Source organism: Gobio gobio (assembly GCF_949357685.1).
Source record: "Gobio gobio genome assembly, chromosome: 19".
NCBI lineage: Eukaryota > Metazoa > Chordata > Actinopteri > Cypriniformes > Gobionidae > Gobio > Gobio gobio.
The window spans coordinates 15,908,965-15,936,647 of record NC_137112.1 but is presented as its reverse complement, the minus strand read 5'-3'; the positions used below and the strand labels follow the sequence as shown (position 1 = coordinate 15,936,647).

Here is a 27,683-nt window from a genome sequence, read left to right as displayed (position 1 = left end):
AATGTTCAAATCATCCAGTTTTTAAACTGTTTTTTTCTTTGGTTATGCAAATGCTAAGTGAACAATCCGTTTTGCAAACATTATGGGACCATTACTTTTGAATGTTCTGTGAATGTTCTAACATTTAAACAATATTAGATGAATGTGCAACTAAAACATTTCTAAAAAAACACTCCATGAATGACGTTTAGATAATATTTTAGTGCTGTTTTGAGAATGTTATGAAAACTCTGAACGAATGTTCTATTAACGTTCCCTGTTAGCAGTGTTACACTTTATTTATAGTTTTAACCTTTACATTTTCACCAGTCATATTAAACTAGCTGATTTTGTTCTAAAATATTCTCAAACCAAAGAAGATTGTGAAAGACATCATGGGCACAGCAGTGGAAACTAATGACGGATCACATTTGCCGGTCTTCACTTCCCCCTGGAAAACGCCATCAAATCAAACATCTTTTATTATTCAAGCTTCTTCATTTTTCACTGACGTACAACGAGAACCTCCTCATATCAAAAGGCAGAAGTATTCATGTCCTGTCCAGCTGGAAATGATATTTAGTCAAAAGAGATATACATCTACTGCGGCAGGGTAAGTGAAGTTCACGTTTTGCAATCACAACAGGGTGTGTTTAGAGACACGCAATAAAAGCATGATGTAATGACTGAAAGTAGCTTTGCGTGTTCTGGATCTGCACGCACACACTCCTGCTGTGCACTTCAATGGGAAGACATTTATCTAAAGCCGCGTAGGCAGACACGAAAAGGCGTGTGGCGACTTGAGCAAACAGCACGTCAATCAAAATTATGCAAACGACACAGTTAATATAGTTTGAAAATATTTATTTACATATTCAAATACAATTGACATTTAACGGTTTACATGCCATTTAAAATGTATGAAAGATGCTCCCTTTTAAATCTTTGTTTCATATTTACATACATTTTGTGAATTAAAGTAAAAAAAAAATAAAGCTTTAAAATGATTTAAACAAAAAAAATCCTGACTGAGAACGATAAAGCAAAAAAGTCCCTCGCAGTTTAAACAAAGCGTTCATAAATGTAAAACGCAACATATTTAAGACCAGAATTTGATGCAAAAAAGAGCAGATTTTTGGAAAATAATCGAAGAAAGAGTTTTATTTGCTCGATGAAGAAGAAACGACAGTGGTTCAAATGAAACTGTACATGTTCAGATTGATCTGGTCACAGTCTGTGTGTGTGTGTGTGTGTGTGAGTGTGTGTGTGAGTGAGTGTGTGTGTGAGAGTGTGTGTGTGTGAGTGTGTGTGTGTGTGCGTGAGTGTTACTTCCCAATGTTCTCTGAAGGTGAGTGTGTGTGTGTGTGTGTGTGTGTGTGTGTGTGTGTGTGTGTGTGTGTGTGTGTGTGTGTGTGTGTGTGTGTGAGTGTGTGTGTGTGTGTGTGTGTGTGAGTGAGTGTGTGTGTGTGTGTGTGTGTGGTGCGTGTGCATGTGAGTGTGTACGCGCGTGTGTGTGAGAGAGAGAGAGTGTGTGTGCGTGCGTGTCTAAGTGTGTGTGCGTGTGCATGTGTGTGTGTGTGTGTGTGTGTTTTCAGCGCTCTGTCAGTTTCATTGCAGTCCTACATGAACAGATGTTGGAGACACACATGTGGCACTCTGGAAGATTTTGTAAATGTGAACTTTGTTATTGCTATTTTAAAATGATTGATAATGGCCAAAAGTCTGAGACCACTAGTTCAGTTTGTTTGAATCTTTACGCATTTAAAAATGTCCAAGTTTAAATGAGAAACAATCCCTGATTTGCAATGTGGCCTCAGACTTTTGGACACCACATGTTTTAAAAATGAAATATGGAGTGTCACTTTTATGTCCTTGTCTTTATGTGTATAAATCACCTGCTGAAGAACATGTTGACAGTGGAACTGCCTCTTTAACCAGCGATGGACACGACGCTCATGTCTGGAAAGCCAGAAACGAATGGCTGTCAAACAAGTCCTGTTTGTTACAGTGCAAGAACTTCAGAGCAGTAAAGCAAAGCTCAGGACTAGTACAGGTCCCTCATGATCTCCTGCAGGAGCGGGTGTAAGCACCAGTCCACCTCGGTCTCCTTCATCAGCTGGATGAGCTGGACGTGGTCGGTCACCAGCTGCCGCAAGTCCGTCATCTTCTGCAGGACCTTAGCGAAGAGCTGGAGGGAGTCGGGATGGTTGGTCTTCAGCTGCAGCTCCAGAGAGTGAAGAACCGTCTCCTGAAGATCCTCGATGGGCTTGACGTTCAGCAGGCCAGGCCGATCTAGCACAGGAACACAAGAGCCAAAGGCAGAGATTGAGTGGAAATGACAGCGCTTCATTTAACCAGGAACTAACTGAAAATAGACTTTTTTGTCACAAAGATTCACTTCAGGTTTTCTAGTCCAGGTCATATTTCAACACAGAATAACAGATGATGATAATCACGCACATCCACAGCATCACATGAAACAATACAAAACTCTAGTAAATCATAAAAATAATCCACATTGATTTCATTTTTAATAATCCAAAAACTACTAAATCTCAGTTTAATTAAATGTAAATGAAAACTCAATTATATAACTCTCTATTAGCTACTATTATAGTTTTTATAAATTTTATTTAATATAATTTTATTTATAATTCATTCATTATGTTTATATTTTCCGTTTTCATTTTAATTTCAGTTTATAATTTTGTAACTTTTATTAAAAAAAAAAATCTTCCAAAATACATCTGTATAATTATTTATTTATTTTTATTTCTGTTTTAGTTTTTTGTTTTTGAATTTGGTACATGGAGTTAAACTAAATGAATATATATACATTTATGTGTATAATTTTTTTTCTTTTTTTCTTCCCGTTGAAGTTTATTTATATCCTTCTCTTCATGACCCAGTGTTGTTTAGTATCACTGGGATATTATTATATTTATAATTATTTTATTTTATTTCATCACTTGTACATATTCTTCACTGTTCACAAATCATTTTTACATCCCTTTACTCACATTTCTTCCCTGAAGGCGAGCTGGTGGGCTAGTCTTCATCACACATTATTTCATATATTTTTTATTTTATATATATATATATATATATATATATATATATATATATATATATATATATATATATATATATATATATATATATATATATATATATATATATATATATATATATATATATATATATATATATATATAAAATAAATTGAATGAATATTATTCATTTTTATCATTAAAGTTTTAATTATGTTTATATGTTCCATCTTCATTTTAAATTCAGTGTGTACATTTGTAACTTTTATACACCCCCCCCCCCCCCATACATCTGTATATTTAATTTCTTTTTTTTTCTTTTTTTATATGAGTTTTATTTATTAATTGTTTTGGGTACATGAAGTTAAACTAAATGAAAATGGCAACTACCTGAAATACAAACAAATTTAAATACAAAAATATTATTATATATATTATATAAAGATTATTATTAAAGAAATATTTTTTATTAAAACATTTTTATTTCATGTAGTTGCCATTTTCATTAAGTTTAAATTCATGTGTGTGTGTGTGGGTGTATATAACCCTGTATATTCATTTTTTTTTTCCACAGTTGATGTTTATTTTATTTCAAGTAATTCAAGTAATAAAGTTTTAGTTTCGGTTATTTGTAGCAATTTGTAATATTTAATATTTGAGGTTCATCTGTTCTTTTTTAGGATGTTATTTTTCACATATTTTGTCATGAGTTTGAATCTTCAAAGCTCAAGGTTGTCATTTTATGAAATGTTCATGCTCTGGTGACCAATAAACGATATGATAACTGGTGCTTTCAGAGTCTTGTGGTTTAATAATGTCAGATGTAAGTCAGCTGACTCTGGTCTGATCGAGACGCTCTGGTTTGAGCTCAATGAGTCACTGAGCGTGTGGTTGGACCTGGAGGTTAATGTTATCTTTGAGTTCTCTTTTTGGTTAATCAGGGACGGGTGAATCTCGATGAGATTGGCGGCTTGATCCAAGACCCACCTCCGCTCAGGATGATGACGGCCAGGAACAGAGCCATGTCGCTGTCGTCCAACTCCAGCATGTTGAACTTGACAGAGAACTCGAACTTGGGCTCCATCATTTCACAGAAGGGTTTGCGCAAGCTCTTGAGAAACTCGCGGGTCATGAAGATCTGACCGTAGGAGATGAGCGTGCCATCCTTGTTCATGAGCGGAGCCATCATGATAATGAGGACCTCGATGACGCCGTACTTCAGGAGCGTCACTTGGTCGTTCAAGTCCAGGTTGACGAAGCCCGGGATGCTCTTGGCGAATTCGGTGACTTCGCTGACAGCTTCGGCTGAGCGCGACTGGCAGCTGTGGAAGAAACGGAGCTCCACTTCGTGCATGACGCCTATGTCGGATCTCCGGTGTTCCTGCATGGGCATCTGCCGGGAGTTGATCATGTGCTCTCCTTCCATCAGAGACTTCATGTCGTGAATAACGAAAGGCTGTGAACAAGAAGACGGCCCATGATAAGTGTATGACAGGTATAAGAAAGATGCAGCCCTATGACTAGTCGAGACCAGCTTATTTAAGTCCAAATGCTTCAATATGGTCTTGGGACTTGAGATGTACTTGAGGCACACAGGCTGTAAACATTATGACAATATGACCTCTTTAAGAAAGGCACTACATTCTGCCCTTTCTGGCTCTACTAGAGCAGGTTTTCCTGCTTGAATGTTAATTATTTCCTCATATTCTCCATTGTTGCGGCTCCTCTCTTCCCAGTCTGTCAGTAATGCTCTGTTTAGTTCTTGTTTCTATGAAGCCCCTCCTTCTGAAAAGCACAATGTGCTCTGATTGGTCGGCTGGAGCACTGTGTCGTCATTGGTGTTCGGGAAATGTCCCGCCCCTTACCATAATCGCCTGTTTCAACCATAAACTGTAAAAAAATATGGACGTAGTGTCCGTGACGTCACCCATAGGATTCTAAAGAGCAGTTTTGAAGCAATAAAGTAGGGACAAGTTGGCCGTTGCCATCTTGGCTCCCGGATAACAGAAAATGGGCAAAGAGGCGGGACATGGGTGGAGCTGAGGTGATGCGATGACTAACAGAGAGCAGATAAATGGCTATCAACCTGTCACTCAAAGTGGCCACTCCCTTAATTATGCAGAACTTTAAGGCTTTGTATAATGTAAACGAATGAGTTATAAAAAAATTCACCCCCTCACAGTTGTTATGAAGGGCAAAATTAGCTGTATAGACCAAAACCACAATTTGTACCAGACTGTAAACATGTTTTTTTTCTGCTGTAAAGTTGGGCATTTTAACATGCGGCTCAATGAGATTCTGCTCCCTTCTGTAGCCTGTCGATGAATTGCAGTTTAACTCACTTCTGTATTGGCTTCAAGAGAAACTGCGGGAGGTTGCCACTTGGTTTCAACACACTACTAACTAAATCAACCAGGCCCCAGCCCCTTTATTCTGCGTATGAATTATTATAATAAGGAATATTGTGAAGTGTTGGTTCCTGAAGAAAACTCAAGACTACAATGGAGGCGTTTCAGGAGTTCAGAAACACTGACACTGCTATAGAGAAGAACTGGAACATCACACACTAAAAACATGCAAGTAATATCATGAGTCATTGTGTATCAAAATGTGTCAGACTCCAATTCATAACGCAAGGGGCGCAACTGGGTGTAAACAGTCGAAACTAAAGGTTTTCTCTTTCAGGTCAAGGTCAGAAGTATCTTGTTGAACAAGTTTGTTTTATCTACAGAAGGTACACTGAACAAAAACTTGGTGTAGGATTTCCTTTGAAATAATTTTCACTGAAAAATCAATTTTTTCTTACAGTGCACCTGATGCATGAATCTATCTATAATGAATGATCTGAGCTCATGGTCTGAAGTAGAGGGCTGCATTGGGATTGAGTCCCGCCGGGTCCCGCGGGACCCAACGTAAATCTCGCAGGAGCGGGCGGTTTGAATTTTGCTGCGGGCGGGAATGGGCGGCTAAAAAAAACACCGCGGGAATCGGCGGGATAGGGAGGTTGCCTAACGACATGATGGAGAAGATGTCAATAGATGATGTAGAAAAGAACCCCAAACGAGGTATTTACAGCACAAAAGCTAAGCAAGGAAAGTCTGACATTTGGAGAAGTTTCTCAATTGTTTTGGTAGGCAAAATCATGCGGTATAACGTTATATGTATCCACATATTGCGCAGCTGGCAAATACATAGCTACTTGATCATACCTCACCAAAAACGCTCAGCACTCCCTGCAGGTCAAGTTGACTGTTTGTTGTTTTTGACAAACAATACATAGAAGTTTAGTGAGTGGAAATGGATTGTTTCTAAATGTCCGTTTGCTATTTTGTGTTCACATTACGTTCTGTTGAAGCATGTTTTCTCAGGTTTCCTTTCAGTCGGTCACGTTCGACGGAATTTGGATCTGTTTTTTGTTTCTCAATCTGGTTTTCTGTTTTGCAAAGCAGTCTATTTTTATGTGCAAAGTTTTTGATAAAAACGAAATTATATTTGAATGTATTTGTCTTTTTTTTTTTTTTACATGCAGGCCAGGGAAACGAAACAAACAACCCCATGAATCTCTTTAATAATATCAATACAAATACGTGTTTTTTTCCCCCTGCGGGACGGGAGAAGACACAAAATCAATGCATCTCTATTATTGTGCGGGAATAAATTCTCGGAGTTTTGCGGGTGCGGGCGGGAGTGGACATACATATTGCGGGAGCGGGCGGGAGTGTAACACATACGTTGCGGGAGCGGGCGGTAATGGTCAGAAATTCGGCGGGTGCGGGCGGGAGCGGGATGAAGAAAACAGTCCCGCGCAGGGCTCTAGTCTGAAGCTCACGGCGCAGGTGCTCTTAGGGTGTGTCCGAATCCACTTTTGCTACTTTAAAGACAGGAAAAACGGTTGGAGTGTGTGTGTGTGTCTGTGTGTGCTGCTGCGCGTTCCTGTGTGTGTAAAAATCAGTGTGTGTGTGTGTGTGCTGCTGCATGTCCCTGTGTGTGTAATAAGCAGAGTGAACGCGCTTTGTGCACCGCCTATAGGCTCATATTACCAACACACCCTTTAAATAACACAAAAAATACGGCGCTATTTATTGACTTTAAAGCAGGTCTATGTTGGTCAATGGCGCAGTCGTTTTCAGTTCCTAAAAATAGCAAAGCGCCAACAATGCTCCTGAACACACCTGGTTTTCAGACCAGACGCCCATGGGGGAACAGATGCGCCAGTGCATTTGATATTTAAACAACGTGGAGCGGGACGTGAACATGAGAACTGCATTGGGCTGAAACTAGCAGAAAACACTTGCGTCGCATCTGGCGTCTCATTGCACCGGGGTAAAATAGGGCTCTATATAGAACATTCATTGCAAAGTAGGGCTGCACGATTATGACAAAAATCATAATTGTCGATTATTCCCTTGAAATTGTAATTGCAATTAATAATAACGATGATCACAATTTGCATTTAAAAGCTTTAAACCATTGTTTGAAGCAACTGCATGCCATTTTTTATATAAAAATAAAAACAAACTGAAAACACTCTTCCTGAAAAACTTGTTTCGCTTGTAGCATTAAGCCTCATGTCAACTATACATTGGTTAGGTTTCTTATTGTAAGAGCCACTTAAGGACTAGTTCATCTGAAATAATAATTTAGTTTAAAAACAGTACAAAAAAATATATATATATATATTTCATGAAAATTCATAAGAAATGTATTGGTTTAAAATGCATAATTTAGTAATGTTTAGATCTGATAACATTTCAGTATTTTGAGCTTCCAGTCAGATAGCACTACGTCATAGCATTGGATGTATAGTTCGTTTTTTAGTTTGAAGTTAGAGACGTTGGAAGCAACACAGTTTTTTGACCGTGCGTACCATGTCTATGTACAATTTAATTTTTTTGGAAGTAAACATTTAAAAAGAAGACTTTGTTTTGCTCGTGTTTCAAATACTGGTTGCAGTTAGACTGGCTTCAAAATGTGGTACAGAAGAATTAAAAGCAACTAACGTTAGGTGCCACAACATTAGTCAAAAAACTCGCTAATACGAAGCTACGCTGGATTACCTGGATAACGAAGAGGACGTGGCTAGATTGTTGCTGGTTGAGGAAGCAGCGGATCGGACTTTAACTATAACCAACTTCAGACGAGCTGCCGGGTCTGTACGCACCAGTGAGCCGCGACGGACCGAAACGAGCACGCAGTTTCGCCGCTGCTTATCGAGCTTTTCTATGCCCCGCTAGCTTATGGCTAGTGAGAAGTGACGCTGCGCGCTGAAGTGACATTCTCAAAGATAAGGTAACGAAAACTACTTCTTACCTGTGTGGATTGTCAAGGAAAAACGTGTTTTGGATGCACGAAGATAATGAGTGAGTTTGGAAGAGAACGAAAATATATAAATTTCTCCCTGCAAAACGTATGCTGATAGAAAGCTCTGATCCAGTCAATGCGGAGTTATGGCGATCTTTAAGAAGTTGTTTTGCACTCGGTTTATTAAGAAAAGTACTTTTGAAGAAAGTGCTTGAAACGTTTGCATACAATTAGAGCATTAACTCTGCAGTTTGTAAGATGGCTGAGGAAGATGAACATAGATGTATCAAAGACACTATGGAACAGAGAAGGTCACATAAGCTGACAGAGAAGGCATTAGAAGAGAGATTGCAGAGGTGCATTGCACAGAGAAGAAGAACATTAGGAACTCTGACAAGTAAAAGAAATGAGTTAGAGACAATGATGAGTGATGCTCAAAATTTACAAGCGGTGAAATTTGTGATGGAAAATGATTTTGCAACATCATTAGAGGAGTTTAACCGTCTCAACAACGAAGTTGCAAATCTGCTGACTGAAGATGAAAAAAGCCATGATCAAAAGAACTGGTTCGAACCTAAAATGGCAACTATTAGAGGATTTATGAAAACGACAAAAAAATGGATTGCAGCTGAGCAGGAACCCACAATGCCAGTGGAAAGAGTGCTGCAAGAAGAAAATAATGTGGATGATTATCTGCAAGAAACTGTTAAATCAAATGACAGCGTTTCACAGGTGGGGGTCGGCGATGTTAGCCATGCCAGCTCACATGGATCACGAGTAAGTCGCACCTCAGCTGCGTCACGAATATCATCAACAAGAGCTAGACAGGAAGCGGAACATGCAGCCCTGCTCGAACGTGCTGCAGCGCTAAAGAAAATGCAACAGCTTGAGTTTGAAGCAGCTAGAATCAAAGCTGAAAAAGAAGAATTAGAGTTGGAAACTGCGTTAGCTGAAAGTAAAGCAAAAATAAGGGTGCTTAAAGAATATGAAAGATCTGAAGATGGTTTTAGTAGCTATGCAGCAGAGCAAAAGCCGCAAGGTGGTCACATCAAGGAAAGAGCAAGCATTGTGTCTCCTCAACAAGCTAACACGAACACTCATGTTCAACCACAATCACGGTACTCCCAAATACAACAATCTCAACCGATCTCCAATTATGTGTCTAATGCACAACCTAACAGAGGTGGAGACATGCTAGCAGTTATGCAAAAACAGAATGTAATCACTGAGCTACTTGTAAAACAACAGCAGCTATCTCATCTACCAACAAAGGACATTCCTGTGTTCAAAGGTGATGCGCTACAATACAAATCTTTCATGAGGGCGTTTGAGCATGCAATAGAGCAGAAAACCAGCAATGATCAAGACAAATTGTACTTCTTGGAACAGTTTACGGCCGGTGAACCTCAAGAGCTTGTTCGCAGTTGTGCTCATATGACACCTAACAAAGGCTACTGCGAGGCGAAACAACTACTACATAAGCACTATGGGGATGAGTTACGGATTGCCAGTGCATACATGGACAAAGCGCTTAAATGGCCTCAAGTGAAGTCGGATGATGGGAAAGCATTGAGCGCCTATGCAATGTTTTTAATTGGATGTCGCAATACTATGGAAGACATTGAATTTTTAGAGGAGATGGACAATCCAACCAACTTACGGACAGTGGTGTCTAAGCTCCCGTACAAATTGAAGGAACGTTGGCGCGCTGAAGCTTATGATATGAAAGAGCGAAGAGGCAGGAGAGCAAAGTTTTCTGATTTGGTGAGCTACATAGACCGCCAAGCTAGAATAGTGATGGATCCACTCTTTGGTAATATTACAGACAGCCGTCCAATCCAAAGTGGAAAGACTGACCAAAAAGAAAAGCAGTATGGAAGGAAAGAGGTCCGTGGAAGCAGTTTTGCAACCAATGTTTCCACCGAAAGCAAAGGGCCTCAAAAAACCCATGTTAAGCCAGCAAACTCAAGTAAAACTGTGAGTGCCTTTGAGAAGCCATGTTTGTACTGCGAACAATCTCACACTCTTGCCTCATGCAGCAAAATCAAACATCAACCACACAAAGAGCGTGTGGATTTCTTAAAACTGAAGGGCTTGTGTTTTGGATGTTTAGTTCCGGGTCATCTTAGCAAATTTTGCAAAAGAAGAATTGAGTGTAAAGAGTGCGCTTTAAAGCATCCAGACATTTTGCACATAATAAAAGAAACAGGTTCTGTCTCACCTGAAAAGAAAGATGATCATCATGGAAGTGAAATATCGTGTGCTCAAGTTTCTATTCTGCGAGAGTCCTGTAGCCTCACGGGGGCCGGAGAAGCGGAATGTGTGTTGTCTATAGTACCGGTGAAGATCAAATCGAAAAGGAGTGACAAGTGTGTAGAAACATACGCCTTTCTGGACCCGGGAAGCACAGCAACATTCTGCACAGAAGACCTACAAAGGAAACTAAACATTAAAGGGAAACCGACACGAATACTTCTAAGCACCATGAGTCAAGACAAACCTGGAGAACAGAAGCTCATGAACAGTTTTGTCATATCAGACCTGGAAGTGTGCGGGCTGGAAGACACCAAGTTCATTGAGCTATCTAAGGTGTTCACTCATAGTAACATACCTGTTCACACCGAGAACATACCTAAACAGGCAGACATCCAGAAGTGGCCTTATCTCAAAGAAGTACGGTTGCCAGAGATTAAAGCGGATGTAGGTCTGCTTATTGGAGCTAACTGTTCAAGAGCAATGGAGCCATGGCACGTTATTAATGCAGAGGATGGAGGCCCTTATGCCGTGAAGACTGCTATTGGCTGGGTTGTGAATGGGCCCGTAAGAAAGGAACTGGATGACACAATGAATGAAACGCCTACCTTTTCAGTTAACAGAATTTCTGTGATGGAAATTGAGAAGTTGCTGGTCCAACAGTATAACACTGATTTTCCAGAGCGTAACTACGATGATCGAGAGGAAATGTCGCATGAAGACAAACAGTTTTTGCAGTCTGTGCAGAAAACGACAATGTTTGAGAACGGGCATTACAGCATTGGACTTCCCCTCAGGAATGAGAAGCTCCAAATGCCTAATAACCGTTGTGTGGCGGAACAGCGCATAGCCTGTTTGCTCAGAAAGTTCAAGAAGAATCCTGATTTCTTTGAAGAGTACAAGGACTTTATGGAGAACATCATTGACAAAGGTTATGCTGTCAAAGTTCCAGTCAAACAGCTGAAGCGTGACGACAACAGGCTGTTTTACATACCACATCATGGGGTGTATCACCCGAAGAAAAGAAAGCTGCGGGTGGTTTTCGACTGCACAGCTTCGTTTCAGGATAGGTCTCTGAATAGAGAACTGCTCCAAGGACCCGACTTGAACAACACGTTAGTTGGTGTGCTTTTAAGATTTCGTGAGGAGCCAATAGCTATAATGGCGGACATCGAATCGATGTTTTATCAGGTCAAGGTGCCGGAGCGTGACGCAGACCTACTCCGTTTTCTTTGGTGGCCCAACGGCAAGTTGAACGAACCTATGGAGGAATTCCGAATGACCGTGCACCTCTTTGGAGCCACTTCTTCACCAAGTGTTGCCTCATATGCACTGAAAAGAACTGCTGAAGATAACAAGGCTGATGTATCTTCAGAAGCTGTCCAGACAGTTCTGCGCAACTTCTACGTAGATGACTGTTTGAGGAGTGTAGCTAAAGAAGAAGATGCGGTGACCTTGGCTAAAGATCTTCGTACCCTGTGTGCCAGTGGAGGCTTTGCTTTAACAAAGTGGATGAGCAATAGCAGGAAGGTGTTAATGTCAATCCCTGAAGTACATAGAGCTAGCGAAGTGAAAGACCTAGATTTAAGACATGATGCTTTGCCAGTTGAGAGGACCCTCGGTGTACAGTGGGACACAGAAACTGATAGTTTCACCTACAGTATGAAACTGCAAGACAAGCCGATGACCAGAAGAGGCATCTTATCAGTCGTGAATTCCATCTACGACCCCCTTGGCTTTCTGGCTCCGGTTATCTTGCCCGCAAAACTCTTGCTGAAAGATCTTTGTAAAGAACAATATGGATGGGACGAGAACATTGGCGGAAAACATGCTGAAGATTGGAAAAGATGGATCGAAGATGTCGTTCATCTCTCTACCTTCCATGTGAGCAGGTGTTTGAAGCCTACAGATTTTGGATGCACTGCAGCAGCACAGTTACATCATTTTTCGGATGCTTCAGAGTCCGCATATGGCACTGTGTCTTATCTGCTGCTAGAGAATAGTCAAGGTGAGAAGCGTTGTGCATTTCTCATGGGGAAGTCAAGAGTGGCCCCACTCAAACTGGTCACCATTCCCAGACTTGAGTTGACCGCAGCAGTCGTCGCTGTTAAAATAGACAAGATGTTACATCAAGAGCTTCAAGTTCCACTGCAACAATCTATTTTCTGGACAGACAGCACTACGGTGCTTAGATATATTGACAGTGAAACTGCTCGTTTCAAAACCTTTGTTGCAAACAGAATCTCGTTGATCCGAGAGGCAACCAAGCCATCACAATGGAAGTACATCAGAACAACGGAAAATCCTGCAGATCAAGCCAGCAGGGGACTGAAAGCTAAGAGTTTGGTGCAAGGAGGAACCTGGATCAATGGGCCGGACTTCTTGCTGAACAATGAATGTGACTGGTCGGAACAGCCTGTGAGAAGGAGAGAAAGCCTTGAAAATGATCCGGAAGTCAAGAATGGAGCAACAGTCAACATGATCAAAGCTGAGGAAAACATAGAACCAATCGACAAACTGATCAACTATTACTCGGACTGGCATAAATTAAAACGATCAGTGGCCTGGATTTTAAAGGTGAAGGAAAATCTGTGGAAACTGAAAGAGAAAAGAAAGGAAATATCAATAACGATCAGGCAAGCTGAAAAGAACCCTGAAAAGGAAAGATCAAAGTTAGAACAACAAATGAAAAAATTCAAAGCAACAGAAAAGAAATCACTTACTTTGGATGATCTGGTTGCCGCAGAATCGGAAATAATCAAATTCAGTCAAAGACAACAGTTTGGAGAAGAAATCAAAGTACTGGAAAAAGGTAAACAGCTCAGTCGCAGCAGTCAGCTGTTTAAATTGGATCCAATTTTTCAAGATGGCACGTTAAGGGTTGGTGGAAGACTCCATAAATCTGCCATGCCAGAAAATGCTAAACATCCAGCAATTCTTTCAAAGCACAGCAGAGTTGCTACACTGATTTTGAGAGACATACACCAAAGAACAGGACATTGTGGACGCAGTTATGTCTTGGCACAATTGAGATGCAGGTATTGGATCCCACAAGCCAATTCTGCAATTCGAAGGATAATCAGCAAATGTACAGTGTGCCGCAAGAACAATGGAAGGATTGGTGAGCAAAAGATGGCAAACCTGCCTGAAGATAGGCTCTTGCCAGATAAGCCTCCTTTCACAAATACCGGCGTCGATTTCTTCGGGCCGTTTGATGTCAAGAGGGGCCGGGGTACAGTCAAAAGGTACGGCGTGATGTTCACTTGCCTCACTCTCAGAGCAGTGCACATCGAAGTTGCAGATAGCCTCGACACAGACTCCTGCATTAATGCAATCCGTCGCTTTATATGCAGGAGAGGTCAAGTTACCATCATGCGTTCTGACAACGGCACAAATTTTGTGGCCGCTGAAAGAGAGTTGAGAGAAGCCATTCAACAACTGAATAATTACAAAATTGAAAATGCTTTGCAACCAAATGGAATAAAGTGGATATTCAACAGCCCAGCCGCTTCGCACCAAGGCGGGGTTTGGGAAAGACAAATTCGGACTGTGCGAAGAATCCTTAACTCCCTTTTGAAAGAGCAAGCGGTGAACGATGATTGTCTTCTGACAATAATGTGCGAGGTCGAAAGCATCATCAACGGCAGGCCGCTTACAACGCTTTCAGATGATGTGAACGACGTAGAACCTCTAACACCCAATCACTTGTTGCTGTTGAAATCTCAACCCAACATGCCTCCAGGGATTTTCAGCAAAGATGACATGTATTCAAGAAGGAGATGGAAGCAGGTTCAGTATCTTGTGGATTTATTTTGGACTAGATGGACACGTGAATACCTTCCACTTCTTCAGGAGCGCCAGAAATGGCTAAAGCCAAGAAGAAACTTCATGACGGGAGATGTTGTGCTACTAGTGGACAGTTCTTCCCCACGGAACTCTTGGCTCATGGGAAAGGTAGTTGAAACGTTGCCGGACTCTTATGGAACAGTACGAAGAGTGAAGATAAAGACCAAGACCAACACTCTGGAAAGGCCTGTAAACAAACTGTGCTTATTGGAAGAGGCGATGTTAGAAGAGTGAAGAAAGAAGAAACAAGTTGATTGTTCATGGACATTTAAAAACTGTTTGGCTCTCAGTGTTTAAGTTTATAATTGCTTAGTCCTCCTGCCTAACCAATTAGGGGCCGGATAATGTAAGAGCCACTTAAGGACTAGTTCATCTGAAATAATAATTTAGTTTAAAAACAGTACAAAAAAATATATATATATATATTTCATGAAAATTCATAAGAAATGTATTGGTTTAAAATGCATAATTTAGTAATGTTTAGATCTGATAACATTTCAGTATTTTGAGCTTCCAGTCAGATAGCACTACGTCATAGCATTGGATGTATAGTTCGTTTTTTAGTTTGAAGTTAGAGACGTTGGAAGCAACACAGTTTTTTGACCGTGCGTACCATGTCTATGTACAATTTAATTTTTTTGGAAGTAAACATTTAAAAAGAAGACTTTGTTTTGCTCGTGTTTCAAATACTGGTTGCAGTTAGACTGGCTTCAAAATGTGGTACAGAAGAATTAAAAGCAACTAACGTTAGGTGCCACAACACTTATCAAATAAAATAAAGTAAAAATATGCATGGTACAATAACAGGGGCTTTCGCAGCGGGAAGTTCTAGGAACTTGGCATCAGGTGGTTCCCCAAGAACTAATTGTTCCCCAGGGTCGTTTTCCTGGTTGCGTTCGCACCGCCAGTAACTCTGAAGTGACGTCAGTCACGCTTGTTTTGACTTTTATTTTGATGGAGCTGAGAACGGCAGAGTCTGAACACACAGCACTCACATTCTCCGTCTTCATTAGCTTACGATCTTTCTAACAGTCCTGTCTAATACGTTATTAGGTAAAACTGTTATACAAAGGAAGTAGACATTATATGAAAAAGTATTAGCGTTATGATGGTTGATGTCCAAACGGAGCAGAAATACATAATCATGTTTCGCTCTCGCTCCAGTCAAAGTGGCGTTGGATTTTCTCCTTAGTTAGCATAAAGGTTGACAGGTCCATATATCACAGTTTTCATGTTAGTTAGTTCATGGAGTTAATATATATAGGCTGTGTACATGGCACTTTAAAAATGGTGTTTTGCGTGCATTCGTCCAGTCCGTGTACACTTGCCTCACTGGTAGTTCCTGTTGTACTGGGTTAGTAGTCGTGATTTGTCTCTCACAGTGTAACATGCTCTAAACACACCTCTTAAAGCACACAGAATAATGTAAGTGGACTTTTTTTTGTAATCGATTTGACCGATTATGTAATCGTGGCATCTATAATCGCGATTAGAAATTCAATTAATTGTGCAGCCCTATTGCAAAGTAAGTACTTATTCAAAAGTACCTATTCAATAGAGTATGCGATTTCGGACACAGCCATGAAGGAACCTCTACCGCCCCCTAGAGTACCGGAGTTCATTACAACCGGACTGTTCTATAGTGTTGACTTCAAAATACTGTTGAACAATAAGGCTTCCTAGATGATGATTTTGAAGTATGTCGTTTCACCTCAGACAGTAATATGACTTTTCTGCTGCACATGAAACTATTAATGTTACTTAACCATAATTCCTCTCAAAGTTTTCTGAAATCTCAATCTGATCTTTGGTTTCGTGTCGAGATTGCTTAGCGCTTGCAAGAGCGCATATGCCCCGAACGGCTCTGACATATAGATTTATATCTATACTTTCATATTTTCTTTCTGCAGTCTGTGCCTTTATAAATATTTCCCTCCGGAGAGAGCAGATGTTTGGTATCGCTCGCTGTGTTAGTCAAAACATGCATCGAACGGCCTTGGTCATATCTCCTGTTAAAGACACGTGATGAATATAACTTATTTCTACTGTCAACAAAATAGAAATGGTCAGTGGAGAGGCTTATTTTTTGACTTTCATTATTGCTATGTTTCCTTAAATTAATTCTTTAAAATCATTCGTGAGTGCTATTCATAGTCCAATGCATATAATGTGATATTAAATAATTTAGACGTTTGCTTTTAATATTAACCAGTAAATAAGTCTTTTATCTCAGAGTGAAACATGTATGTTATGATTCGTTATGCACATACAGCATATGACGAAAGCATGGCGTGAGATGATCTGTGTGTGACCGGTTAACGTTGGAAACCTGAATTTCTGCCTAGGCTACGCTTCAAGTGCACTTCATGTTGCGTCTAGACAGCTACGGCGCTACCTATAAGGGTTTCGAATGTCAGCGCCTGTGAAAGGATCTCAGTCGAGTGATAAACATTTAACGACGTTCTGCTGTGCTTTTGTCCATGTTGATCTGTCTTTAGTGTGTAACAGGGCTGTAACCACAGACATTGAAGTCCCCTCCAATAATTACAAATGGCCAAATTGCCCCCAAATATTTAAATTCTTGCACTTCGTAGCACTCGATATGTTGTTGTTAGGATGGCAAAAAGGTTTAAAAGTCACATTTTTAGGTCTGCGTAAGCGGTCTAACAGTGCTCGTCAATGTCAAAATGACTGAGATGGCCAATCAAATCAAAGTAGGCGGAGTTTACCAGTCAAAGAAGCAGAGCATAAATTCCAGTGTGAAGCGTAGTGTTAGCAATTTTTTTATTCATGGTTTATTTGACCTCATCTAGTTTAATGATTTATTATAGGCTATTTATCATATAGGTCTAATGGAAAAACTTCTCTAAAATTTTTAAACAGCGAAATTCTACATTATTTTAATGTTATTCAATGTCACACAGAGGTTTGTAAGAGCAGTTATTCAGTAACACAATCAATCCATATTTTGGATTCATCACTGAAGGTATGACGGCAGATTTTGTCGCACAAATAGCATAAGAGACAGAACATAGACCACCTGAATGACACTTTCATTTAAGCAGAAAATCTCAAATGGAGATTCTGAAATGCAGCTTACTTGTTTATTGGTGTTTTCCGATCAGCCGCGCGGGCCGATTGTCGCGTGCGTTTATCGCTGACGTTTTACGCCTCGTGAATAAACAAAAGGCGTCAATGTGAGTGTGCACACCGACGCGCAAAAACCTTGAGTTTGTTTTTTTGTACCTTAAAAACTGGCCGACTAATGCGATTTGTTCACGCCTGGAGCTGCTGAAGTTACAGTTAAACACGACTTGGTGGCGCTCACGCACAAAAATGGTCTTGCCGAGCACACATTGATATGCCAAAGAGGAAGTAAGTAGATGAAGGCTAAATCCGAAATCGCCCCCTAAACCCTCATTCACTATTCCCTACGTTAGTCCACTAATACAGTTCACTTGAAGGAGTGAATGAAAACAAGCGAGTGAATTCGGACAGCCGTTGTGTGTACATCGGCTGTACACTCGTTATTGCGGTGCAATGTGGGATTGAATGAGTGCACTCAATAACTATGGTACCGTCCACTATGGTTTCGGACACCACTGCAAATGGCTGTTCCCTCAAATAGTGCCCTATAGGGGGCGATTTCGGATTCAGCCAAAGAAGAAGATGAGCTGCTAATGCTGCTTGCCAGTTAGCAAAAAGTGTGTGAATGGTTTTGGCAAGCACGTAAATACTGTCCCTCTTCTTCTTCTGTGTGACAAGCGAGTGTCAGAAGCGTAGTGGTATTACGCGCAGCACCACCAGTATTTACGCGCAGCACCACCTTGTGTACCGGGAGCGCCATCTACTGAATTTGTATGTTCACTCGGCGCATCGCCAGTGAAAATTGCTTGGGTGTGAACACAAAGACGCGCCGGAAAACGTCTAGAAAAACGGCAGCGATAAGCATGTGTGATAATCGTCCCGGTGTGCACAGGCCTTAAGGTCCTTTCACACTGGACACGATTTTGACGCGTGAATAATTCGGGCGATGGTTTTGTTTTTGGATCAGCTGTTTGTGTAATGAGAGCTTCCACACCGAACGCGAATGTGCTGTGGCGAAAAAACGACGTTTATTTTTTTCGTTTCGATCTCAATTTTTTTTTAACACTCGCAGCGAATGTTTTGGAACGTTGGAGCTCTGAAACGCCACAGAGGATGCAAACTCGCGTCGCGGATGATGTGAATGGTTTTGACGTGAACTATTCGCACACGAAATATTCGCTTTTTCCGCTTCGCTTTTTCGTTACGCGTCCGGTGTGAAAAGGCCTTTAACGTTGAAAAGAAAGTGAGATAAGCGAAATATTAAATACATGTGTGAACTGCTTTGCGACAGAAACAACCGACATAACGTCCAGTGATGCAAACTACTCCACTTTTTTTTCTCAAATATGGCCGTTTTGAATTGAAAATATGCATTTATGTGATTCATGTCATTCCTAATTGTGTGTGAAGAGACAAAAAACGTTTCACGTTTTCGACATTTTAGGCATACAAATAAAAGTACATGTGCATATTTTAATGCAAATATGATTTGCATATAGTTCAAAATTATTATTTCCCAACTAGAATTAGACCTATAATTTTCTTCACTGTTCTGTTTCTATAGGTATTATAAAAAAATTGCCTGAAACGCCTCCATTGTAGTCTTGAGTTTTCTTCAGGAACCAGCACGTCACAATATTCCTCATTATAATAATTCATACGCAGAATAAAGGGACGGGTCTGGTTGAGTTAGTTAGTAGTGTGTTGAAACTGGTGGTTATAGTAAGGCGGGGGACATTTCCCAAACACCAATCACAACACACCGCTCCAGCCGACCAATCAGAGAACATTGTGCTTTTCAGAAGTAGGGGCTTCATAGAGAGAGGAACTAAACAGAGCGTTACTGACAGACTGGGAAGAGAATGGAGAATATGGGGAAATAATCCACATTCAAGCAGGAAAACCTGCTCTAGTAGAGCACAAACACAACACAAGAACACATGTAATGGAAGGCTCCAGACTCACGGCATTGTCGCTGGTCTTCCCTGAGAGTATGGCTCTGGCCTTGGCTTTGGTCAGGGGGAAGTACTTGAGATAGGACTCGTACAGATGTCTGGCCAGGGCTCTGAGATCAGCCGACTCTGGGTGCATGTGGTCGATGTCAGTGGAGAACTCGGCCAAGAGCTTCTCCTTCTCGGCTTGGGGCATTCGACCAAAACGAATGGCTGGGAAAAAAGCAAACAAACAGACAGCTGAAAACCCCCAAATCCCAGATCCATCATGTTGGCGGTCTTTGCTTAACGTCTCGGGTCTGTGGGGATGTGTGTGGGAGTTTGTTTTCAGTCCTTCAGTATGTTAGTGCAGGTCATTATGACCGACTCCAACATTCTTCAGTGTTTTTATTCTGACACTAATATAGAAAATGGAGTGTTTATGCCATACACTAAACACATTTCAAACAATTTTCACTCATAAACTGCTAGTAAGCTTCACAAATACTTACAAAGAAACAGTTACCCATTGAATTAAACATGAAATCTTGAAGTAGGAAAGTTCTCCAGTAATCTTTTTTCTGTAATATATTTGTGGTTTGAAAATAGCTCTGTTGCTTAGTTACGTGCATCCTGTCACCGTTTAACTGCCCTGTCAATCATCCTGTCACAGTTCAAATCCTCCACATTCAGTTTAATTTCCTACCGTTTCGGAGAAAAATGTAGTAACATGTTGATCTGCCATTCATGGGTATTTCATGAGACTCTCCTCATGTGTTTGCAATTTAAATATAATGATGTGTTTAAAGGTTAATGGCCAAACGTATCATTACAAAAGTTTTCAATGCTGTTGCAGATGAAATATAATGTGGATAATATTAAATAATATATTTTCGTCAAGCTAGATACTGATAATTATTAACACAAACCCCTTTATCTAAACCTCTCTAGGATTAGTTGACTTCAAAATGAACATTCCCTGATAATTTACTCACCCCCATCTCATTCAAGATGTTCATGTCTTTCTTTCTTCAGTCGAAAAGAAATTCAGTTTTTTGAGGAAAACATTCCAGGATTTTTCTCCACATAACGGACTTCAATGGTAACCAACGGTTGAAGGTCTGAATCAATGCAGTTTCAAAGGAAGGGCTTCAGAGGCTCTGCACGATCCCAGCTGAGGAATAGGGTCTAATCTAGCCCAACCATCGGACATTTTCTAAAAAAACCCAAAACAATTTACACACTTTTTAACCTCAAATGCGCAACTTCTGTGTTGTTCTTCTTCACGATGTATGACGTCATCACGTTGGAAAGGTCACGCAGGTGGAAGAACCAACCCAGTGTTAAAATGAACGTGCAAAGACTAAATCAAATGGCCTTTACATAAATAAAGGTAAAACAACGATATCGGACAATTTGTTGGAGTTGGAGGAGAACATGAGATGGAGTTTTTGACGTAACCTTTCCAACATGTTGAAGCCATACGTCATGAAGAAGAACAACACCGAAGTCGAGCATTTGGGTTTAAAACTATATAAATGTTTTTTTTTTTTTTTAATGGCCGATGGTTTGGCTAGATAAGACCCTATTCCTCGGCTGGGATTGTGCAGAGCCTCTGAAGCCCTTCCTTTGAAACCGCATTGATTTGGACCTTCAACCGTTGGTTGCCATTGAAGTCCGTTATGTGGAGAAAAATCCTGTAATGTTTTCCTCAAAAAACTGAAGAAAGACATGAACATCTTGGATGAGATGGGGGTAGACTACTAAAACTCTAGTAGCTTATTTTTATTATATACATAATTTACACAACATTCATATAAATATTAATCTAAAATATTTATTTTCCCAGAGACAAAAACATTTATTCATGTCAATGTATTTTTTTTTACAACCGTAAACAAAATGTAAATTAGCTATAATATGTAATAAAGTGTAATTTTCACTTAACCCTTTGATGCCTGACACCCACTACACTGGAAAGATCTTTAACCATTAAAGGTGTGATGTTCCATACAGAAATGGGGGGTTGACCTTTGACCCTTTCTCATAATTCCATACGACTGTCCTCTTTATATGTCAATGTATTTTTTTAAATGATAACATACATTCAAAATCGGCTGATGAAAGTAGCTGACCTCTATCATAATTTATTGCAGCATAGATATTTCCAAATACACCAGGTTTGAAACAAAAAGGACTGGGAATTAATCCATACTTGTTGCATACTTTAAATAAATGTATCCATTCATGCATTTACAGTTTTTTTACGATTGCTTACACACTAAAATTAAACTTTTCCCACAATTAGCAAAACCTTACACTCAAGGAGCAAAACACAAGGCTAGATTTGCACAATTGTAAGCACATTGTCAGCTTCGTACTTTTTGCAAAACATTACACACGGTGATTTGCAAAACACTAAACACACTTGTATACATCAAACACATAAGTATATCATGATGTCACTTCCTTGCAATTCCAAAGCACTGACAGTCAAATTACCACACCTATGAGCCAATCTGTTAAACACAGCCATCAGGTGCACAAACACATGATTGCTAAATTATAGACACCCCAATCAGGTTTAAGCACTATAAAAAGGCAACAGGTACGTTTATCTGTCTTCAACAAAAATGGAAGGCAACGTCGCAGTAAGAGGAAGAGTGAGGATGAGAAGGGGAGCCCGTGGAGGAAGAGGGGTAGAGAGGGGTAGAGAGGGGAAGAGAGGGGAAGGGGGATGAGAGGGGAAGAGGGGGGTAGGAAGAGGTAGACCTGGAGTAGGATGTGGCCAAAAAAGACGGGGACCAAATTTATCAGATGCGATTTGGGCAACCTTGGTACCAATGGGTACTACTGAGTACCCATGAGTTGACATTGAGAGAGGCTGGACAGAGACGTCAGCCCAACCTCAGCAGATATAAAAAACAAACCTTTGAAAATGCATGAATGAATCGAATGATTTTACAATGAGGAGAGAAATAAATAATTTCATCAATATGCAGCATTGGTCTTGTGTAGCGTTTGGTGAACTATTGTATAGTTGCACTTTCTCTGTGTACTTCATTTACAGTACTCTAATCACTGAGAATTAGACTTGCTAAAAGTGTTTTAGGTTAACAACAGCAGTGTGAAACTGCTTCAAAAAGATTGAAGTCATATGAAATGTGTGTGTTTCGTATGGTAACACAATATTGTTTTTATAAAGTCGTGTATAGTTGTGACAAAAGTGTTCCATTTAGCAAATTATCTGAAGTGTTGTGCTACTTTGGAGTAGGGCTGTGTTAATTGTGTGTAGTGTTTTGACAAACCGGGCCCTGGTTTCAAAATTGTGCTTAAGCAATTGAAAAAAACGGTAAAGGGTTAAGATAAACCTAAAAACCTGTGTGTGTGTGTGTGTGTGTGTGTGTGTGTTTGTTTTTGTGATTTATGAGGACACAACTTTGTATAAGGACACGGTTATTTAATTGGTATTACGAGGTAAACATGAAATATTTAAAATAGCTTTAAAAACAAGCTAAACAAATAAATAAAATAAAAATAAATAATAAAATAAAAATGTAAAAATGCTGAATGTTTCCTGTGATGGGTAAGTTTAGGGGTAGGGGTAGTGTGTGTGTATGTGTGTGATGGGTAGGTTTAGGGGTAGTGTGTGTGTGTGTGTGATGGGTAGGTTTAGGGGTAGGGGTAGTGTGTGTGTGTATGTGTGTGAGTGTGTGTGTGTGATGGGTAGGTTTAGGAGTACAAAATGTACAGTTTTTACAGTATAAAAACCATTATGCCTATGGAATGTCCTCACAAAACAAACCTTTGTGAGTGTGTGTGTGTGTGTGTGTATGTGTATGTGTGTGTCACTCTTTAGCTCCGCCCACTGCACGCCTCCACGGGCCCAGCTGTTTGTCTTTTATTATGATAAAACTAAAGACTCTTGGGAGACATGAAGGATCAATACTACTCTATAGGTACTCACAATTAACATGAGACTGGCAGAAACTGTGTGGAGCCTTTAAAGGTCCCATGGCATGAAATTTTCATTTTATGAGGTATTTCAAGATTAATATGAGTTCCCCTAGCCTGAATATTGTCCCCAAGTGGATAGAAATGTTGATCGGTGTAAAACCGAGTTCTGGCTGTCTTTCTCTGCATTTGAGAAAATGACAGGCCAGACTAGCCAATCCTGAAGTCTCCTGTTTTGACGTCCACACAGGAACGGTTACCTCCCTTTCCTCCGCCCAGAGAATCTGGCACGCCCATGCAAACGGAGACCATGGCTTGTGAACGAGTGAATGCTGGCAGTTTTTCAGTGTTTGGATGTACAAATGAAAACAGAAGTCTTTTTTCAGTTCCTTCTGATCTGTGATCAGTGATTTCTTATGTGTAGCTAATTATTTATTATTCGTGCACACGCTGCAGCTTCTTTCTCTCCCGACAGAACGGTGTTTACTATCTTGTGAGTCAGTGTTTTTGTACGTCCTCGTCGCGTCTATCTGTTCTACATACAGTCGTGAGTTTCTGCTCAACATCAGCAGAGTCACATCTTTAGAGATAAACCTCACACACGCCGAAGCTCAGGCTGCACCGGCCTTCAACATCACCGACCCCCGGTACTGCATCTGGCCCACAGCGGAGGCGCCAAACGCGGCGCGAGATTAAGCAGAAGGGGGGTAAGCGTGAGGGTATCCGGCTAGGCTAGCCAGCTATCCCTACAATAAACTGGATTACATTCGATTACTGCTGTTGTTTCTTTGTTTGCGCTGTGTACTCAACGCGCGTCACTGACGCTTTTCATATGATTGGAACATATCTAAAAATAATGCTATAATCAACACTTACTAACTCGTTCATCTCGCTGTAATGGTACATTGCATGTGTTACAAAGTTGGTAGATGAATTATGAAGACGGACTCGGCGTGACTGGGACTCGTGTTTATTCAGAACTCTCAGATACAAACACAATAAACTCGTGCTGACAGACAGCGCTCTCACAACTCAGTAGTTACTATAAATAACTTTGTTAGCAATCGCTCAGTCTCTGGTACATTAGTGATGTCCGGTTCGCGAACGAATCATTCTTTTGAACCGGTTCTTTTAGTGAACCCAATCAGTTCACCAAATCGGACTGAATCGTTCTAAAGGGTTTGCGTCTCGAGTCAGCGCTGATCCATAATTTACTAAAGTTACTAACTTTCTGACATGAGTGACAGTCCCTCCGACTAGAAATAAACGAATAATCTGAAGTATATTCTACAGTAGTAACTACAACAGTTCACTGAACTGAGACGTGCTGAGAACTGATGTGAAGTGAACTCAGGTCCATCCATCTCTCTGGCAGCAGCTTGTGCGTCGTATACCTCGTTAAACCACGCCCCCTCCGCTCATTTCATATGCAAAGATGTCAGCCAATCACAACAGTGGGCGTTTTTACTGAAATCTCACAGCAGACACGCCTCTTGAAACAGGGCATTCAGCCACAGGGCAAACAGCAGTATAGAAAAAATGCCTTTTATTTCTACATTATGACATTTTATGATGTAAAAATCATACTAACAATATAAGTACACTTCAGGAAACATTATAAAATAATAGAAAAATGCCATGCCATGGGACCTTTAAACATAATATAAGTGTTATTTACGCTAAAAAAGATGGATCTTTAGATAGATGTCTCAGTACATCTTTGCAAATGATTAAGTACAGGTAGCCTACATTTAGCACAATTTGCAAGTGATTAGATCTTTTTGATCTTAACTGATTGTTAGATTCTCAGTCTAACGGTCGTTCGCTCCAAAACGTATCAGCGTCATTTCATTGTATAAGTCATCACATGCACAATAGTCTGTTCAATTGTCAAAATTAGTCAAGAACATAATACCATGAATACCATATATGAATCCCTTGAAACATTTGCTAAATGTATTACAGCAATTGACAGTCAGGTGAAACTAGACTAATGAAGGAGGACTTTCACACATCTCAGATGACCAATCAAACAGTATGTTTACAGGTGCTGTCCATGACTGTGAATGCTGCCAAACATATATGTAAAGAGCTTGACCATGCAGGACCAGTACAATTTCTGAACATGGAGGCACCTGGCCAAGTAAATGAACAAGGGCAACTGCCTGCTCGAGGAAGAGGAAGAGAGGGGAAGAGAGGGGTAGAGAGGGGTAGAGAGGGGTAGAAAGGGGAAGAGAGGGGTAGAGAGGGGTAGAGAGGGGAAGAGAGGGGTAGAAAGGGGAAGAGATGGGTAGAGAGGGGAAGAGAGGGGAAGGGGTAGAGAGGGGAAGAGAGGGGAAGGGGAAGAGAGGGGAAGGGGAAGAGAGGGGAAGGGGAAGAGAGGGGAAGGGGAAGAGAGGGGTAGAGAGGGGAAGGGGAAGAGAGGGGAAGGGGAAGAGAGGGGTAGAGAGAGGAAGGGGAAGAGAGGGGTAGAGAGGGGAAGAGAGGGGAAGAGAGGGGAAGGGGAAGAGAGGGGTAGAGAGAGGAAGGGGAAGAGATGGGTAGAGAGGGGAAGAGAGGGGAAGGGGAAGAGAGGGGTAGAGAGGGGAAGGGGAAGAGAGGGGTAGAGAGAGGAAGGGGAAGAGAGGGGTAGAGAGGGGAAGGGGAAGAGAGGGGTGGGAAGGGGGTAGAGAGGGGTAGAAAGGGGAAGAGAGGGGTAGAGAGGGGTAGAGAGGGGAAGGGGAAGAGAGGGGTAGAGAGAGGAAGGGGAAGAGAGGGGTAGAGAGGGGAAGAGAGGGGAAGGGGAAGAGAGGGGTAGAGAGAGGAAGGGGAAGAGATGGGTAGAGAGGGGAAGAGAGGGGAAGGGGAAGAGAGGGGTAGAGAGGGGAAGGGGAAGAGAGGGGTAGAGAGAGGAAGGGGAAGAGAGGGGTAGAGAGGGGAAGGGGAAGAGAGGGGTGGGAAGGGGGTAGAGAGGGGTAGAAAGGGGAAGAGAGGGGTAGAGAGGGGTAGAGAGGGGAAGGGGAAGAGAGGGGAAGGGGAAGAGAGGGGTAGAGAGGGGTAGAGAGAGGAAGGGGTAGAGAGGGGAAGGGGTAGAGAGGGGTAGCGAGGGGAAGTGGAAGAGAGGGGTAGAGAGGGGAAGAGAGGGGGAGGGGAAGGGGAAGAGAGGGGAAGAGAGGGGAAGGGGAAGAGAGGGGTAAAGAGGGGAAGAGAGGGGTAGAGAGGGGAAGAGAGGGGAAGGGGAAGAGAGGGGAAGAGAGGGGAAGGGGAAGAGAGGGGTAGGAAGAGGTATACCTGGAGTAGGATGTGGCCAAAGAAGACGGGGACCAAATTTATCAGATGCGATTCTACTGAGTACCCATGGGTTGACATTGAGAGAGACTGGACAGAGAATTCAGCCCAACCTCAGCAGATATAAAAAAACAAACCTTTGAAAATGCATGAATGAATCAAATTATTTTATAAATGTGGAGAGAAATACATATTTTCATCAATATGCAGTACTGGTCTTGTGTGTACTGTTTGGTCAATATATTCATATACTTTACTCTAACAATATCTCTGAAAAAAAATCAAACCCAGATTATATCATTAGAAAAGTAGAAATTTTACAATATTACAAGTTGACTGGGACTGGGAGTTGATATTGTTACAAGTAAGATTGAGAACAGCAGCGTGTGGATGGCCAGGAAGGTGAGGACGGTAATTTTCATTGTTTTTTTGTTTTTTTGTGTGTTATATTACAGTATATTATGCTGTATACATTTTCTTTTTACTCTGATGTATGGAAGTTACTTTATGTGTGTGAATGATAATGGTTACATTTTCCTTGGCAGTATGAGTGAAATGTGTGATGTCAAACCTTGGAGGCTACTCTTACCCTAAAATCCTATTTCTTTTTTTTTTTTTCAGTTTTATACACAATTGTATTCTGTTAGCTAGACAAAAATGAAGGACTGGGCTAAGACTGAAAGGTGGACATGAGGGATATTTCAATGGTCCTCTGCCATAGTGACAAAACATCTAAACATTTTGACTTGCAGTGCTTACACAATGCCAAAGGGACGAAGCATTTTGGGGGCACTGACTGTTTAAATGAGAAGGAAATTTAGTTTTGACACATGAGTGAACTGTTTTGGGAGAGGTATGAGCTTTTGCAGGTGAACCATGGTGTTGTGCCGAACCATCCACGTTATTTTGGCAAAAGCACCAAGAGTGTTGAGAACGTCCGGTCTGTTTCAAGAAATGAGCCAAAGCAATGAGAAGGATCTTTGCCATTTTCATGGCACTGACTATTTATATGGGA

The 27,683-nt window shown here is 41.0% G+C and overlaps 1 protein-coding gene across 2 annotated transcripts in view; it reads right to left on the bottom strand.

Moving 5' to 3' along the window:
* Positions 1-827: 827 nt before the first annotated feature.
* Positions 828-27,683, bottom strand: part of pparg (peroxisome proliferator-activated receptor gamma) — a 59,798-nt gene continuing 32,942 nt past the window's right edge. For both annotated transcript variants that reach the window (XM_079844985.1, XM_079844984.1), the window contains exons 5-7: positions 19,482-19,681; positions 4,017-4,485; positions 828-2,271 (exon numbers count right to left, since the gene is read on the bottom strand). In XM_079844985.1, the coding sequence (XP_079701111.1) occupies positions 2,024-2,271; positions 4,017-4,485; positions 19,482-19,681 (917 nt within the window). In that variant the 3' untranslated portion in view covers positions 828-2,023. The remainder of the gene's footprint in view (positions 2,272-4,016; positions 4,486-19,481; positions 19,682-27,683) is intronic.